The 17219-nt window shown below is 49.1% G+C and overlaps 1 protein-coding gene across 1 annotated transcript in view; it reads left to right on the plus strand.

Annotated features, from left to right (window-relative positions):
- The window catches only part of RNF115 (ring finger protein 115), a 29483-nt gene that overhangs the window by 1877 nt on the left and 10387 nt on the right, over window positions 1-17219 (plus strand). Inside the window, exons 2-5 of the mRNA XM_088467560.1 lie at window positions 13545-13603; window positions 14868-14925; window positions 15990-16198; window positions 16433-16504. Of these exons, the coding sequence (XP_088323686.1) occupies window positions 13545-13603; window positions 14868-14925; window positions 15990-16198; window positions 16433-16504 (398 nt within the window). The remainder of the gene's footprint in view (window positions 1-13544; window positions 13604-14867; window positions 14926-15989; window positions 16199-16432; window positions 16505-17219) is intronic.

Below are 17219 nucleotides of genomic sequence, written 5' to 3' on the forward strand. Positions count from 1 at the left end.
TGGCACAGAAGCTGTCACAATGGTCTGAGCTGTGGCCCCCTGGCACGGAAGCTGTCACTGGTCTGAGCTGTGGCCCCCTGGCACGGAAGCTGTCACTGGTCTGAGCTGTGGCCCCCTGGCACGGAAGCTGTCACTGGTCTGAGCTGTGGCCCCCTGGTATGGAAGCTGTCACTGTCAATGGTCTGAGCTGTGGCCTCACCCCCCCTTTGGTCCTTAGAATGCCATGTGCTGTGACACCTAAGATGGAGGGATGGTGTGACTCCCCTCTGTATGGGAAACCTGTAACCAGCAACTGTGACCTCCTATGTGTAACTATAGTGACCATTTCTGTGTATTTACCTATACAGTAGCAGCTGTGTCACTGTCGCAGGTACAGGTGTCTCTGTATCACCTATATACAGTCAGTTTATGTATATTACCCAGCACAAGGGTCCCGAGGTGTCTCTGGATCAGCTAAAAGTCAGGTTATGTATATTACTCAGCTCGGGGGTCCCCAGGTGTCTCTGGATCACATATATACAGTCAGGTTATATATATTACCCAGCTCGGGGGTCCCCATGTGCCTCTGGGTCACCTATATACAGTCAGGTTATGTATAATACCCAATTTAGGGGTTCCCAGGTGTAAGTCATACTATGACATTTATTCCACCTTTGTTTTCCTGACCCTCTTACAGTATAATCATTTGTTGAGGACACACATGGATTATGTTCTCATTATACAATGTACATGATGTGAAAGTGCTGAGTAGTTCTTACACGGGTTGGTCGGCAGCTGCTGTGGAGCTATTAATCCCAGTGTGTACATGTATTGCATGCTGGAACTTGTAGTTTGAGCCAGAAGTTCGTTGTCTGATTTAGGGAATATGGGGGTTTCCAGCGTTGCATTTTGGCGATATGTATTACGTTACCTCTCGCCCCTTCCCAGCAATTGTACCGTCTGTGAGTAAACGTCATGCTGGTCAGTGTAAAAATATTTCAGGATTCCCCACTTTGGGGAATCCCCAGCTCTATCGGCATGCTTTATTGTTTCACTTACTGGTAGCCGGGAACTGCCAGAGACGTTTCGTATATTTACCTCCATTGTGGTGGAGCCGCGTATGCTGTGCAGTTTTGCCCTGGCCACTTGAATGTCCGATGCGGCTTGCGTCTATACCTTAGTTGCATGTCAGAATTGAAATGGTAGGAGGTCTGTCTCCAAAGGGGCTACACTGAGGGTGGGCTGCCCCAAAACAGGAGGGGAGTATTGTCTTAATGTGCTGTCACTCTACAGTAGGTATCAGTAGGAGCCATAGAAACCTGGGAGCAATAGCCTCATATATAGACACTGCAGGACATTGCGGAAGTGTAAATCCCAGATTTTTCCTAAAACACATGCCCGCCATTGCGCCCCCCCCATCCCTGCTGCTGGTGCTGTACTCCCTCAGGAACTGTCATTTGTGCCAGCTATACCAACTTGGGCAATGTACATGTTGGGGAGCCCTGTTATTTTAAGCTACGCTTTTTGATAGGATCGTTTGAACGGCCTGAAGTGTTTGCTGGGGGGGGGGGGGGGGTGTTTAAATCCATCTCTGATCTTCTGCCTGAGCTTTTGCAGCCACTTAAAATAACTCGAGAGTGAGATGGACTCCCTAATCGCTGAGCCACTTTCTGCTTTCTCACCCTGGGTGGAGATGAGACAGGATCCCTTTCACTTTCTACTGCCTGGAGGCTGTTTGTGTGAGTTATAACATTAAACATGACAGGGAAAAGTCACTTGATTTATACCCAGCCTGGCAGATGCCATCGCACCTTTGTCATAGAGGCCCTGCTGCCTTTTTGCAGTTAGGTAGCACCCCTCCGGCACCAGGGGAGCAATGCCGTGTCCTGCAGGGAATACTGTGTCACGAAATGTCACATGACTTCCTAAACAATCCCCTAATTTTAGGTGCATGAAAACCGTAAACCAATAAACGGGAGAGGCTCGGGAGCAGGTGACGGGTACGCGGATCAGGGAAGCGTCAGTGCCAGGCTGCAGGCAGGCTCGCTGCCACCGTTCCAGTAGCTGGGCAAAGTCCTGCAGGAAGAATATTGCTTTAATGTTTACATCAGACAGATACTATAGGTTCTTAAACTCTGTCCTCAGGACCCCAAACAGTGCATGTTTTCCAGGTCTCCTCACAGAATCACAGGTGAAATAATTAGCTCCGCATCAGGATCTTTTAAGATGTGTCAGTGAGTAATGACTACACCTGTGCTCCTGCTGGGTGATGTGCAAAACGTGAACTATGTGTGGGGTCCTGAGGACCGAGTTTGAGAACCACTACTATAGGGTTTTGGCTTACTGTCCTGGGGAATAACTAAATAACTTGTTGACAAAAAAAAGAGAGAGAATACAATGTGAGAGGCCAATGAAATATACTGTCTTAACTCCGTCCTCCAGCCTTGGCTGGCTGGGAGCGGCCATGATGGCGGGGACAGAGCCACGACGTTTAAAGCGAAGCAAAGAAAGTTCTGTTCTTCTGTCCCCTCATATGTGAGATATAATCAGAGTAAAAGTAACAGTCCTTTTGTATCACGCATGGCTGCTAATGGCATTTGGACTCTGTCCAGGGCAGGCTATCAGGATAAACTTTCACTTTTGAATAAGGGTAGAAGAAGGCCGTACAGTTCTCCTGCAGTAAGAGGCAGCATATAGGCAGTATACTGCCCCCAGCCCATGCGTTATAGCTGCCGATCACTCTGTGTCTGCTGTTTTCCCCGTATTGCCACCATGACCAGTGGCGCACACTCCCCCATGGGCGCTGCGGCTCACCGTTATTGACAACAGGCTGGCTGGAGAACTAATTACAGTCGATAAAATATATTGTCAGACACATCTTTTACAAAGACGCAATTAGCGAGCCTTCGCATAAAATGCAGACGCAGAAGTGAGTTTACACTTTTTTGCGTATCTCCGTCTGATTCTGAGTCGGAAAGATCTTGGGCAGAGCTCACTTTGCGTGAAATGGTCGTTTTGGGGGCAGGAACTGTATGGCGACAATGCGTTTGCACGGAGCGGTTCTGTCTCGCGGTCGTGTAACTGTAAAGCCTGTGTCAGCCGGATCTCTTGCACCTTGTATGGAGCCGGTACAGGTGCCGATACTGATGACCGCTGCGGCTGTAGACGCAGAAACCCGTGGGCGGATCGGCTTCCCAAATATCATACCCTGACATACGGCATCACATGAGTACTGCTAGGTCGTCCATGAACAGGAAGCAGCCATGATGTGGTGGTCTGTCTCCTAGTACGCAGGGCTTTGCCGTATATACCAAGAGCACAGATACTCCTATGTAACTATTGATTGCAGTCTGACGTGGGATGTGTGATGGTCTCTGGAAGAAATATGACAGCTGTCACTGACTAACCTTTAAAATATTTCATTGTTTTTTTGTTTTTTTTAAGTTTACAACTGTTTTGACATTTGAAGAAAGATGAAGACGTCCTGTTCATTAAGTATTCCACTATATTAATAAACTTGCTTTCTACGTATGATGGATGGTCTGCAGAGCGTGCATTTGTCCTTGTGATCCCAGGCCGGTTGCCTTTCCCCCATCATCCATAGTTGTGAGATCACTAATGACCAGGACACGTGGTTCTAGGCTGCTGTAACTGTTTTACCTGAAGTATGATAGGATGCTGTTTGCAGTTCATGTGCATGGGAGCGACAGTCGCACGCTGCTGTGTGTGTGTGTGTTACTAGCGCACCCAGAGCCAAGCGTTGGGTAACTGATACTGTAATAAATGGCTGCCGAGCGCTCAGTCCTTCCCGCACCGCATCATTCAGTAGAACATTATACAGGATGCTGTGCTTCCTCCTCCTATAGATCCCCTAGTGGTCACATGATCGCCGGGGGAGCTACTGGGTCTAAGAACACCCGGGTTAAATAATTATCTGAATTTAAACCCCCCCCCGTCATAATCAAAACTTAGAATAATAAATAAAATTCACTTAAATCCTACTGAATGTTAAATTATTGTGCTGTAAATGGCGCATACCTTAGGCTTCCCGTCGCGAAGCTGCAAACTACCCAGGTCGTTAAAGGGTTAAATATACATGTACAGGAATAAAATACACACGTGTGATCCCTGGGTGTATTATTAGACACCGGCAGAGCTCTGTTTCCTCTGCCTCCTGTATCTCGCCTTTACTTGTGAGGTCCTGGATCTCGGCCCGGTCTTATTCCGGTTTCCTGGAACTGAATCCGGGGGGGGGGGTATTGTCGTTACGCACTTTGTGTGCCCCTGGAGCCACGCACATAGGGTTGGGTGACCTTCTGCATCGTACACCCTCATACTGCAAAACCTGAATCTGCGCAGTCTGTTTCCCCACATAGACGCTGTAGTCTGGTATAGATTCTTACCATGTCAGCAGAAAGTCCCTGAGATTACTCGCTGCACCCTGCCATATTTCTGTGCAAGTCTCTGACAGCCCAGGCTGCTGAGGTTTCTTCAATAATCTGTCTTGTTACTAATGTACAGTATAGACCTGAGCACCTCATTCCCCTGTTTTGGATTTCATGTACTTTATACAATTGCTGCATATAGGTAAAGACGGGCTCCGATTCGCCTGTCTGTGGGTGTACGCCACCATGTAATGGCTTTGTGCAAACCCCCCACGCTAAGATCTCTTGCATGAATTTCACGTTTTTCTTTTAAAATCAAAACGCTACTGACTCTTCACTCCAGGAGATAGATAGATATATATATATATCTATCTATCTATTTATTTTAAAACGCTGATATTAAGAGCACATCACAGTGTGTTTTTCTGGTAATATCATTGCAATTTACACAAGCCGGGAAAGCTGCGACTTTCAAAAGCAGCTGTTTTAGTTTATTTTACCCCCCTGGTGTAATCCTGTGTTCTACTTTACTTTAAGCTACTGTCCTCTGTTATCAGTCACCATTAGCTTTGTAATGCTTTAGGCATTACCATATCCTTAGATATGGTAGTGGATATATCCCCTTCCTTCGATGTACCCTGACATCCATTACTGTCGAACGTCATTCCTTACTATCCACGTGGATATAGAGTGGGAATATAAACCGTGCCTGAAGTGTGGCGAGCGGACAAATGTCGTCTTTTGGTGGCCTTTATGGGCATGGAACCGCACTTCCGCCCTCACTCAGGTACATCTGCTGAAGGGGATCTATACACTACCCCTTAGATATGCTGACAGGAAGTTTGCTGTGCATGGGAAATTGTCACAAGTCTTATATCGCATGTATGCTTTATATGGTATGCCAGGCTGTCATGCCTACCCACTTACATGGCGTGGCTGTATGGGATGTCACCGCCGCCAGCTAATATGGTTGCATCACATGCGACCGCGCCACTGCATCCCCTGCCTTTCAAAGAGGATATCCATTCAGAACAGATCTCGTCTGGGATCCCCCAGGCAGTGATGCAGCGGTCCGTGACTGCCGGAAACGCGCCCCAGCGGCATTTTGGAGTGCACGTGCCAGGGTCAAAAGTGCGAGGAGGGGATTAGTTCCCCCACGAGCGTGGTTTGGCTGATCTTTGCAAGTGCAGAGATCAGCTGCAGCAGGGGCGACTGATCGTCAATCCCCCCTGACACAGGCTCCACTGCGCGCTGCATGCGGGTGGGAAGGGATCGCTATGATTTATGGCTGGCGGTTCAAATCCCGACAGCGGAAGCCCGGCAGAGGTGAAGATCACGACTGCACTAAAGGGAAGTATAAACTAACCTAACCCCCCCCCTAACACTCCCTTAGGGGTGCTTAATCCTCCCATTCTCCTCTGCCTAAGTCTACCGGGGGGTGTCTAACCCTAACCTCCCTCTGGGGGCTGCCTAACCCCCCCCCACCCCCCCTCCGCGGCTGTCAGCACTCGGCTTACCTTCGATCGGGATGCCGGGTTCCCGGTGTTGGTAAAATGACAGGCATCAGGATCTTGACGCCTGTCATTTAACCCTTGCCGGGATTAGACAGTTGGGAAGCCGGCGGTCAGGATCCTGTCCGTCGGCTTCCCGGCTGAGAAGTAATACCCCTTTGGGAGTGGTCTACTTGCTTGGAGGTTTGGTGGCAATGCCCTGATAATGTCCTTGGGTAGGGGTGGTAAAAGCGAGCAGGGGAGCCCGGCCAGAATAATCCCAAAATGAACCCTTGGCGCCTATTGGGAACCTGTGCTGAGTATGGCTGAGGATGTAGCTGCCAACTTGCAGAATTGGCGTTTGCCTTTCTCCAATACAAAAAGAGAACTAAAACAGGGATATACTGCAAAGGCGCTTACAACATCATGAACGCTGTATCAGCCAAAATAAAATTCAAATACATTTATTGGATAATACACATATATAATTGGACTATAAGCTCCCGGGAGTAAATAGATACTATAACATAACAATCAATAATAATAAGAACATATAGACTAGTACATAACTAGTAGCAGAGCATATATAAAAACAGACAATGTAGCTGTTTGCAGGGATACATAGTATGGATGACCATCTTAAATTGAAACTGAATAATAAGTCTCTTGTATCCACATAGAAGAGTATAATAGAATCGAGTCTTCCACAAATGTGGATATATTACATAGCAGATAAGCTGGGGTAATAATCCTTTTATTATTATTATTATTATTATTATTATTATTATTATCCTTTATTTATATGGCGCCACAAAGGTTCCGCAGCGCCTTACACAGTACATAAATGAGCACACAAGAAAAACAGTTAATAGTAATACAAAACAATGCAGGACAAGGACAAGGTTATAAACTCAGCTGCAAAACACAAGCAGCAGGACATGAGCAACCAGGTGGTAGGTGCCATTGTAGGGAGTTAGGAGTAAATTATACTATAAGTAGGGGGAGGAGAAGCACGTGAGGATGAGGGCCCTGCTCGTGAGATCTTACATTCTAAAGGGGAAGGGCAGACAGACAGGGGCGACACAGAGGGGTAGATAGTGAAGAAGGAGCATGGAGCAGTGGGTTAGGATATGTGCTGCGGAATGTGTGTGTATAAGACGACCTGATGTTATGTAAAAATTAAGTCCTTCATACATCTATCTCTATGATAGAAAATAGATTGTTTGTGTTATTTACATGAGAGATGTACAAAGTAAAGTAGAAGCACTTTAATTTGTGTGTTACATTTTAGCATCTATATACAGCCTGACAAGAAATGCAGCTATTATGGGACTGTCCCGCCATCCTAATACAGTAGTGACTACTTTAGTTCCAGCTGCTGGGTGCTATGCCATGCTCCTGTGAGTGGGTGCATCTCACATGCTAGACCCACTCATTTTAGATGTTAGTAGGATAAATGGAAACGGCACGTAGGAGAATTCCCTTAGTACTCACTGTAGTACCGTCAGACTCCGGTCTGAGGTCTGGCAAAGTAATTCCAGCGTCTGCTGGTCACAGTGTGGTAACCCGGGCCGTAGGTATAGGACAAGGGGAGCCAACTCAGGGCGGTCGCTGCAATGTGAGCGGCTGTTTCCCGTTTGAGTCCTAGGCCAGGCCGGGCCTCCGCAGGCAGGGTCTCATCAGCCTTTGTAAGTTTGCTCCAGCAAACTGAGTATTCAAGCGCTCTTTGCTAGAGAGTGAATAGGAAAGAGGTGCTCCGACCTAGATGACACCTGTAACTTTGACGCGTCTCTCCCTGGTGCACCTTCTTGAAATAGCCGTGCACCATGGGGAAACGCTAGAGGTACCTTTTTTAAATGGAGGATGCGAGACAAATACAGCGTCCTCTTTATTGGCTATAATATTTTTGAAACTCCTGTTGTGATTTATGTTTGATTTACAAGCTCATGCTTCAGTTGGGTTCCGTACTATAGATAGACTCCAGATGTTAGACGGGCAATAGGTCGACAGCGACAAAAGTTTGACAAAATAATGTCGACATGGAAGGTCGTCAGGTAGCGTTCCCCCTCCCGCAGACCAGGGAGGGGAAAGCGGCGGTCACCGTTGCTTGGGGGCTGCCCGGCACGTCCTTAAGTGCCGGACACGCCCCCAAAAGTGATGAAAAGGGGACGTGTCATAAAGACATGCCCCCTTTTCACTGACCACGCCCATTTTCGGGCGCACACAGAAGTGCCCTTCCTCTAGGTCCGGCTTCCCTGCCTGGCGCCGGACCTAGAGTGAACACTAGACAGGTACAAATGGTCGTCTTGGTAAGAAGGTCAACACATTTTTTTATGTTTTGTTAGGCACTTACCCCAATGGTTAGGGTTAGGCACCAGGAGGGAGGGTTAGGGTTAGGCACCAGGAGGGAGGCTTAGGGTTAGGCACCAGGAGGGAGGCTTAGGGTTAGGCACCAGGAGGGAGGCTTAGGGTTAGGCACCAGGAGGGAGGCTTAGGGTTAGGCACCAGGAGGGAAGGTTAGGCACCAGGAGGGAGGGTTAGGCACCAGGAGGGAGGCTTAGGGTTAGGCACCAGGAGGGAGGCTTAGGGTTAGGCACCAGGAGGGAGGCTTAGGGTTAGGCACCAGGAGGGAAGGTTAGGGTTAGGCACCAGGAGGGAGGGTTAGGGTTAGGCACCAGGAGGGAGGGTTAGGGTTAGGCACCAGGAGGGAGGGTTAGGGTTAGGCACCAGGAGGGAGGGTTAGGGTTAGGCACCAGGAGGGAGGGTTAGGGTTAGGCACCAGGAGGGAGGGTTAGGGTTAGGCACCAGGAGGGAGGGTTAGGGTTAGGCACCAGGAGGGACGGACAGGCTAGTTTTTTTACTGGAAGGATGTCTTCCTCGTTTTGTTTTTTTATACGGATGAACCGAGCATTGCCTACAAGGCCACCGTGACGTCTGTGTGTGTGAAAGCATGCATAAAATTGTGAGGCGCTAAGTTCTGGAGACGGCACGGTAGCCGTCCTAGTCTGTGGTATCACGGCTGTAACACGGCGACCGTGCAATGTGAAAGCCCTAATGTATTTGTAACTTCCAATGAAATTAAACTACTGAGAAAAAGTTTTTGGTTTTTTTTGCCTGACGGAAAAATCCATTGTGTGTGATATAACCCTTAGGGTCAGGCCCCCACCCCGACGGTTAGGGTTAGGCACCAGGAGTGAGGGCTAGGGTCAGGCCCCCACGCCGACGGTTAGGGTTAGGCACCAGGAGTGAGGGCTATGGTCAGGCCCCCACGCCGACGGTTAGGGTTAGGCACCAGGAGTGAGGGCTAGGGTCAGGCCCCCACGCCGACGGTTAGGGTTAGGCACCAGGAGTGAGGGCTAGGGTCAGGCCCCCACGCCGACGGTTAGGGTTAGGCACCAGGAGTGAGGGCTAGGGTCAGGCCCCCACGCCGACGGTTAGGGTTAGGCACCAGGAGTGAGGGCTAGGGTCAGGCCCCCACGCCGACGGTTAGGGTTAGGCACCAGGAGTGAGGGCTAGGGTCAGGCCCCCACGCCGACGGTTAGGGTTAGGCACCAGGAGTGAGGGCTAGTGTCAGGCCCCCACCCCGACGGTTAGGGTTAGGCACCAGGAGTGAGGGCTAGGGTCAGGCCCCCACGCCGACGGTTAGGGTTAGGCACCAGGAGTGAGGGCTAGGGTCAGGCACCAAGGGGAGGATTAGGGGGAAAAAAAGTGTCGACCATTTGTGTCGGCCTTTTGTGCCTGTCGACCTATTGCTTGTCTAACATCTGGTGTCTATCTAGACGTTGTCAACCTTTTAACTGTCTCTTATACCACACGGTGTCGATTTTAGGTTCCAAGTCACAGCATGAGTCTCTGGCCTGTGGGCTGAAACATTACTGAGCTGCCTTTAAAAAAAAAAGCATCTGTACGGTGTTATTCTCGTATAGAGTAATGGATTTACTGACATCGCCGTATAGATGTTGTATGAAGATTTGTCGGCCTATAAAATAATATTCATAGAACCGGAGCAATGCCTGGCTACGTCATTCAGCCGGGACCACGCTGTGTATCCATCATTGTAATCCTCCCAGGCTGGAATCGCAACGGGCGGCCATAGTGGCATCTGTACACAGATAATAGTTCATTTATCCCCTGATGAGAGGACATGTGTCCGTCCATAGGTGTGTACATGATTCATTTCTGGTGCTATACAGAAAACCTGTGTACATGTTTGTTCTGCATGGAGGGCTCCGCAGCAGACAGAGCGCTCTCCTGTCCATGTAAAGGCTTAGAGGTGCGCCGTGCTGCACGGGGAGACTATTTCCAGGTTGCGCAGTGGGTGCCGGTCACAGCCTCTGGGTAGGGTTGGCTAGGCCCGGTCTCTATGGTTGGGTGCAGAGCAAGTCTGACAGGTTCAGCGCATACTGCGGAGAACAGAGGTGGTGTGATGTCACCAAATGCCCTTCACTGCCTGCTGTGTACATTTCATGTCCCCCCCCCCCCCCCCCCCCCCTCCCCTACCAGCCCGCACAGATCATCCGCACTCGGCTCCATTTCAAGGTGACTTCGCAGAAATCTGGACCACTACGTAATGTGTTTACTCTGCAGGTGATCGACTGCTCAGTTCTGTATCCTTCCCCTCTCCAGCCTCTGCCTTCTGTCACTGACAGCATTATACAGTGTAATACACAAGTGATGGGACAAAACACATGTATACGTGTGGGTGTGTGTGTAATGCTTATTATAAGTAGGCGAAATAACTACCATATAACATGAAGATTGGGTGGGATTTATCTGTGTAGAGAAGTGCACTTACTCCGTCTGCTGGTAGCCATATTGCACACAAAGCCAATATTCATGTTGATGAAACCTACCTGTGACACAGCTTGGTGCCTCTACTGAGTTTCATTTTCTTGCTTGGTGCCTCATACCTCCTACTGAGTTATATTTCCATGATTGGAGTTACATTTTTTTGATTGGCGTCTCATTCCACCTACTGAGGTATAATTTCATGATTGGTGCCTCGTACTCCCTACTGTGGTGCCTCGTACTCCCTACTGTTCATGAGTGGTGCCTCGTACTCCCTACTGTTGTTCATGAGTGGTGCCTCGTACTCCCTACTGTGGTGCCTCGTACTCCCTACTGTTGTTCATGAGTGGTGCCTCGTACTCCCTACTGTTGTTCATGAGTGGTGCCTCGTACTCCCTACTGTTGTTCATGAGTGGTGCCTCGTACTCCCTACTGTTGTTCATGAGTGGTGCCTCGTACTCCCTACTGTTGTTCATGAGTGGTGCCTCGTACTCCCTACTGTTGTTCATGAGTGGTGCCTCGTACTCCCTACTGTTGTTCATGAGTGGTGCCTCGTACTCCCTACTGTTGTTCATGAGTGGTGCCTCGTACTCCCTGCTGTTGTTCATGAGTGGTGCCTCGTACTCCCTGCTGTTGTTCATGAGTGGTGCCTCGTACTCCCTGCTGTTGTTCATGAGTGGTGCCTCGTACTCCCTGCTGTTGTTCATGAGTGGTGCCTCGTACTCCCTGCTGTTGTTCATGAGTGGTGCCTCGTACTCCCTGCTGTTGTTCATGAGTGGTGCCTCGTACTCCCTGCTGTTGTTCATGAGTGGTGCCTCGTACTCCCTGCTGTTGTTCATGAGTGGTGCCTCGTACTCCCTGCTGTTGTTCATGAGTGGTGCCTCGTACTCCCTGCTGTTGTTCATGAGTGGTGCCTCGTACTCCCTACCTGACCTAAATTGAATCCTATCTTCCTGATGAAGGGCCTTGTGCCTCCTACTGAGGTATAATTTCACGGAATGGTGCCTCATACCTCCTGAGTTTATATATTTTCGTGAAAATGTATTTCAGCCCACAAAACGAGTCCCCGCTGTGCGTGGGTGACTGGTTCCTTCTCAATTTGAGGAAGTTTTATTTACAGACTTATTGCTGACAATTTCTCATTTAACCCTTTCACTGCTGACTTTTGTATGTCCGAGATGGCTCCGCCCACTGAAATAATGATGGCGACTATTACACAATACCCAGTTATCACCGTCGTCCAGTATTACGGGGCAGTCAGTCAGACATCGGTGGTAGATTCAGCGTTTTGCGATAACCTTCCTTGCGCTCCTCAGTCAGTTTTGGTTATGTGGCGCAGCGCCGCTGGGTTACTGCAATAAAACGGCGAGGTGTCTGCCGGGATTTACCTTGGCGAGGCAGAGAGCCTAAAAATACAGTTCGGTTCTTACCAGCTCTCTGGAGATTTTCAACAGCGTCTGTCTAATCTGTACGGAAATTATCTGCCATCGGATATCGTTTAATACGTTGACATTTTGTTGTTTGCGATTACAGCGCCGGCTTAGTTTATACCTGACGTTACTCTGGTGCACTCGATAAGGATATTGGAAGGGGGGAGAGAATAGACCGCCAGCGGATGCGTCTCGCTCGGCTGATTCCGGATTAATCCGTCCTGGGCTCTCCTGTACATTTGAGAAGATGACAGATGGGGGTGTCGTATCTCACAGAGGGGCTCATCAGTCAGCTGCCACGTACAGAGCGGACTGCTGGTTACACAGCAACTGCAGAGCATCCCCCCCCGGTTACTCCCTGCACCTTGCCGGAGGTACAGGACACAATGAACAGCAGGTGGCTCAGATTAGACCCGAGTGCTTTGTATTGTCACTGTACAATAACATCTCATGGCCTGGGAGCGTAACTGCAATGGGCCTCCGAGTCCTGCAGACTGGCCGGCCCGCAGGGCTTCTAACCCAGATCTCTTGCTAGAGTGTCCTGTAGATAAAAGGGATGCTATCTGCTTTACCTGTGTGATTAAACGGGACAGCGTAGATAAGGTTATTACACAGAAGTCTGCAGGTGCCAGCACAGCGTCATTGCTTTTATCTCGGTGTACCTTTTTACCTGTGCCATAAACCAGTGGTGGGCACCCTGTTCCATCTATTACCAGAGCCACATATTACACTCAGTTTCAAGACACATACCCCAATATACCCCTCGCTTGCTGAAATGGAACACCTGCCGCTCGGACCTGACACAAAATGCTCCGCACGTGCCCCTCAGACCTGCGCTCTGCTGTCTCCCAGGCTAGCTTCATCTATACCGCGCCACTCGCCAGTTACTAGGGTGCCGGTATTGATCCGGTAAAGGTTCTCTGTAAGGCCTAACTGATAATGGGTAATAGCGCCTGAGAATATAGCTCCTGACCTATGTACAGAGCTGTTCCCACGCACACGGGGTGAATAGAAATATGCGGAGTAGTTTGCATTAAGCATCTCCCATATGGAGACCCACGTGCCCCCCACTCTCACTGCTCATATATTACAGACCAGGCCTACATCTCACGTGCTCTGTCTGTTACTGCTCTGCCGTATTTAAGGGCTGTGTCTATTCCCGTTTGTATGGACCTGTGGAGTATAGCAGTGCTATATTAATCCTAATAAATCTTCTATTAGACCAAGGTGGGGATAATATCCCTGCATTTGTGTGTGTGCAGATGTCAGCCGCCTTATTTGGTGGATGAATATTCAGTGCTATTCTGCAGGGGGTGGCAATTTTGGATGAGAATGAGATACTATTATTAAGATGAGTGCTGGTTTATTAGGTGACCCCTAAAGACAGACGCTGGTCATTACTGGTCTGCAACATTCCGATGTAAGACCCCACGGACCCTCCCCGTCTTACAGAATTCCCCTTGTCATTGCAGGAGTATCTCTGCCCAAGGTGTGACTCTGGGTTTATTGAAGAGGTAACAGAAGATTCTGGGTAGGTGCACGCTCTAAATTATTAATATTAAGATGTCATTCTATAATATACACTATTGCTATATGTATGAAAATAAAATATATTTACGCTTTTTGTTAGCTCCTTAATGAATGTGTATTGTGTTGTAGGTTTAGTAATCCCTTAAGTCACTGTTATCTGGCCATTGTGTTCCTGTAATACCTGTAGTATCTGAGCTATTAGTGTGGCTCAGTCACGGTGTACACTTACATTGGCGTTCTAGCTTTACCCTCTGCTGGCCGTGCCGCGCTCAGTGTAGGTTTCACCCTCTGCATACAATAGTGGGACGTTATCTCTCCTTCCAGGGTTACATTTTAGGCTCACTGAGATATGACCCTTTTTTAAAGGCTATCTCCTAAATGCTGAACCTAACACGATGGCGATATGTAGCGCGAGGGCAGATGTTCTGTTCCCGCGTGTCCAGTCAGCATCAGCGTACGTGGTGTTTGGGACAGCAGTAACGGTGGGCGCTGGCCTCAGGGCGAATCTGCGTCCCCCACTTCATAGACAATGTGTACAAAATCTCTCCGCAGGTCCTAACCGAACGCTGACTGGCACGGTTACCTACGTCCGATGGAGCAGACGCCCATCTGATGTTTTTTTTCTTTACCTGGTGTTTTTTGAGCATTATGGTGCAAGACACTGGGCGTAACTTAGACGCTGCACCACAGATGCTAGTTTCCTACTTTTGCATGTAGCGTGTTTTGTTTTTTTTTGCACAGCATTGCGTCTTCTTGGCAGTGTCAATTTGCACGGTACCGCGTGGCGGACTATATGGTGCCACTCTCATATTGGTTCATAGTCTCTTTTTTTTCCTAGATTGGCGTACAGCTATAGCCTGCAAATCCAGGAGTGTTGTACAGGGTACGGGTACGTTGTGCTCATTAGCAGCGCGGAATAGACGCGCATTGAGCGAAAATGGCGCGGATTAGTCCTATTTGTTTATGGCGCTGTAAACGGAGCCATTTGTCATGATTTGAATACAGGTCATGAAGCTCATTCTAGGTTTCCTTATACCCTGTCTCTGGCCGGTTTGGTGAGACGCAGCAGAATTAGTATGGTGTATACTCTGTACTGCAGCACAGGAGGCGCTTACAGTACCCCGCTCATCCAGTGCCGGAGAATGTGACGTTATCTCTCCATATAGTAAAGTTCATCGGCCAGAGCAGTGGAAAAAGCTGGCTGAGTGATCTTTGTACAGGGAGTAGCTCGCTCACGGAATTCTCTTACCTTGTTTGTGTCTCAGTTTCCTAGATTCAGGAGGAAGCACTTTAGACGACAATGGCTCAACGCATTTTGCCGAGGTGAGTGCCGCTCTCTCCCACGTCTAGTGACGACTGCTGGGCTTATTCCTTCAACATTTTCACTGCAGAATAAAGTGGCTTTGTAGGCGACACACGGGAAATGAATACACTATGGAGGAGTTGCGTCAGAGAGCTTTTGTAATGTTTGCTCTTCTTCTCTGGTGTTTTGCAATTAATTACCGGCAGTGGGTTGAGGGCTTAGGGGCGAGATCTTCATCAGCCCAGAGGAGTCTCCTGGGGTTTGGGCTGCGTACATCGGCGAGACAACTTTTTGCTGATTTCTCGTCGTTGTTTTTAAAAGCAAAACACGGCGCAGCCGCTCTAACGCGTGCGGAGCGAGGCGAGGCCCGGAGTGAGGGACCATGTTGCGGAGCAGCTGCTCAATTTGCAGGGCTTGCGTAGAAACCCCCCTTGTGGGGTCGGTACGGCACAGCGATGAAAAGGCTTAACTGTAAGTAGCCAACAGGGATTCCACATACTGTAGTAGAACAGGGATTTGCAATCAAGTGCTAAAATCCATCATTTGATTTGAAGGGAGTGTCATGTGATCACTTCTATCCAATAAGCACCTGCTTCAGCCAGGAACCCCCTTTGCTTCAGTCTCTTCGGAATGATGCTATTGGCCGCGGGTACTCCACCCTTTAACCCTTTCTGGACTCTTGTGGCTAAAGAAAAATTTTTAAAAAAAGTTTCAACGATGGCCGCAGTTGCTCGAAACATATGCGAACGCACCGGCCCACATCCGTCCGCTCGTGAAGTTGCCGCCACCAGCATGCGGCATGCGTTTTGCACCAGCCCTGTCCTTGGTGCAAGAAATCCATCTGAAATAGGGTGTAACATGGAGTAGCCGCAATTCCGCCCACAGCACGCTTCTCCTACATGCGACTGTCCAGTTGCCATTTAGTTACACCCACTCAGCCGCAACTTGTGACGCGGTAGAGATTCTTCCATCTCTGTTTCACCTGTAATTGCTCTGAGTTGCGTATACTGCATCGCAGGCCCCCGGTGTTTTCTGTACTTGTGTGCTTACAATACTTTGGTGTCTGTGTGCGTTTCCTCTCTAGCTCTGGGACCATTTAGACCACACGATGTTCTTCCCCGACTTCCGGAATTTCCTGAGCAGTAGCTCCTTGGACCAAGATAACCGAGATGGGGAGCGACGCCACCAACCCCACCCGGACATCAGAGTGACCCGCCGACCTCCCAGGCAGCCGATGACAAGGTATCGGTCTCGCGCCAGTTCTCGGCCCGACCGGTCTCCCGCCATCGAAGGGTAGGTCCTGCGCTGGCTAGGTGAGCCATACCATTGTCTGAAAAGGACGGGTAATTGAGGCAAATGTGACTCTATTCTCTCATTATTTGAAACTGTCAGAGACTGACCAGAGCTGTCATCCGATTGGTTGCTGTTATTTACTAAGTCTCGCCCCTCCCTCCATGATGTTTTCCTGTTGATATTTACTATGAATCCCTTTCATCATAATGACACCAGCTCCTTTAATATTTGCAGCATCATACAGCAGATCTTCGCTGGGGTCCTTGCCAACCCCCCCTTACCTGGATCACCTCAACCTTTTCCCTGGTAAGTGGGTATGGCGTGTGCCAATAATGGTTACGTTGTATTGGTATAGAGGCGGTGTATATTCTGCCGCTCTGTACATAACTTACAGAGAGAGCTGAGTTGCTGGCAGATAGTAAGTCTGATGTGACATTTCTGAGGTAAAATATGGAGGCCAAATACACCACGGCACCTAACCAGTGGTTCCCGATCACCGCGGATACTGCAGCGCGTCTGGCCAACGTAATAACATGTTTTAAGGGACATTTATAGGAATTCATGTTTACCAGCAAATTCTGTGGTATTATGTTCCCCGGGTTATTCCGGCTCTGCTGGATGAGTTTGTGTCCGTCTCGCTGTGAAGCGGAGCGCGCTCGCCTCCGGTATGCTGTGTATGTCCTATGAAAAACTGTTATATAATTATCTGGGAGTTACTCGCCCATGTCAGCTGTCATTAATACCCCCCTGAGCAACTCACAGCTGGTGTGTGGGGCGAGCCACGGAGGCAGACACAGGTGCTGGTTACACACAGCAGATCCTGTTACATGAATGTTATTACTGCATGACCAGACAAAACACACAGCAGCTTCTCCAGTGGCTCGAATTGACCCTCGTGCCCCCCACTCCTGCTGCCCAGTCCCAGCCTTCTGTAATGAAGGATTGCAAGCTCTTGAGAACCTTTTATATCGTAGGGTGACCTAAATTCTATAGAAGGTTTACAGCTAGTATCTGTGTCATG

This window comes from Taudactylus pleione, unplaced genomic scaffold, assembly GCF_031769625.1.
Source record: "Taudactylus pleione unplaced genomic scaffold, aTauple2 ptg000073l, whole genome shotgun sequence".
NCBI classification, from domain to species: domain Eukaryota; kingdom Metazoa; phylum Chordata; class Amphibia; order Anura; family Myobatrachidae; genus Taudactylus; species Taudactylus pleione.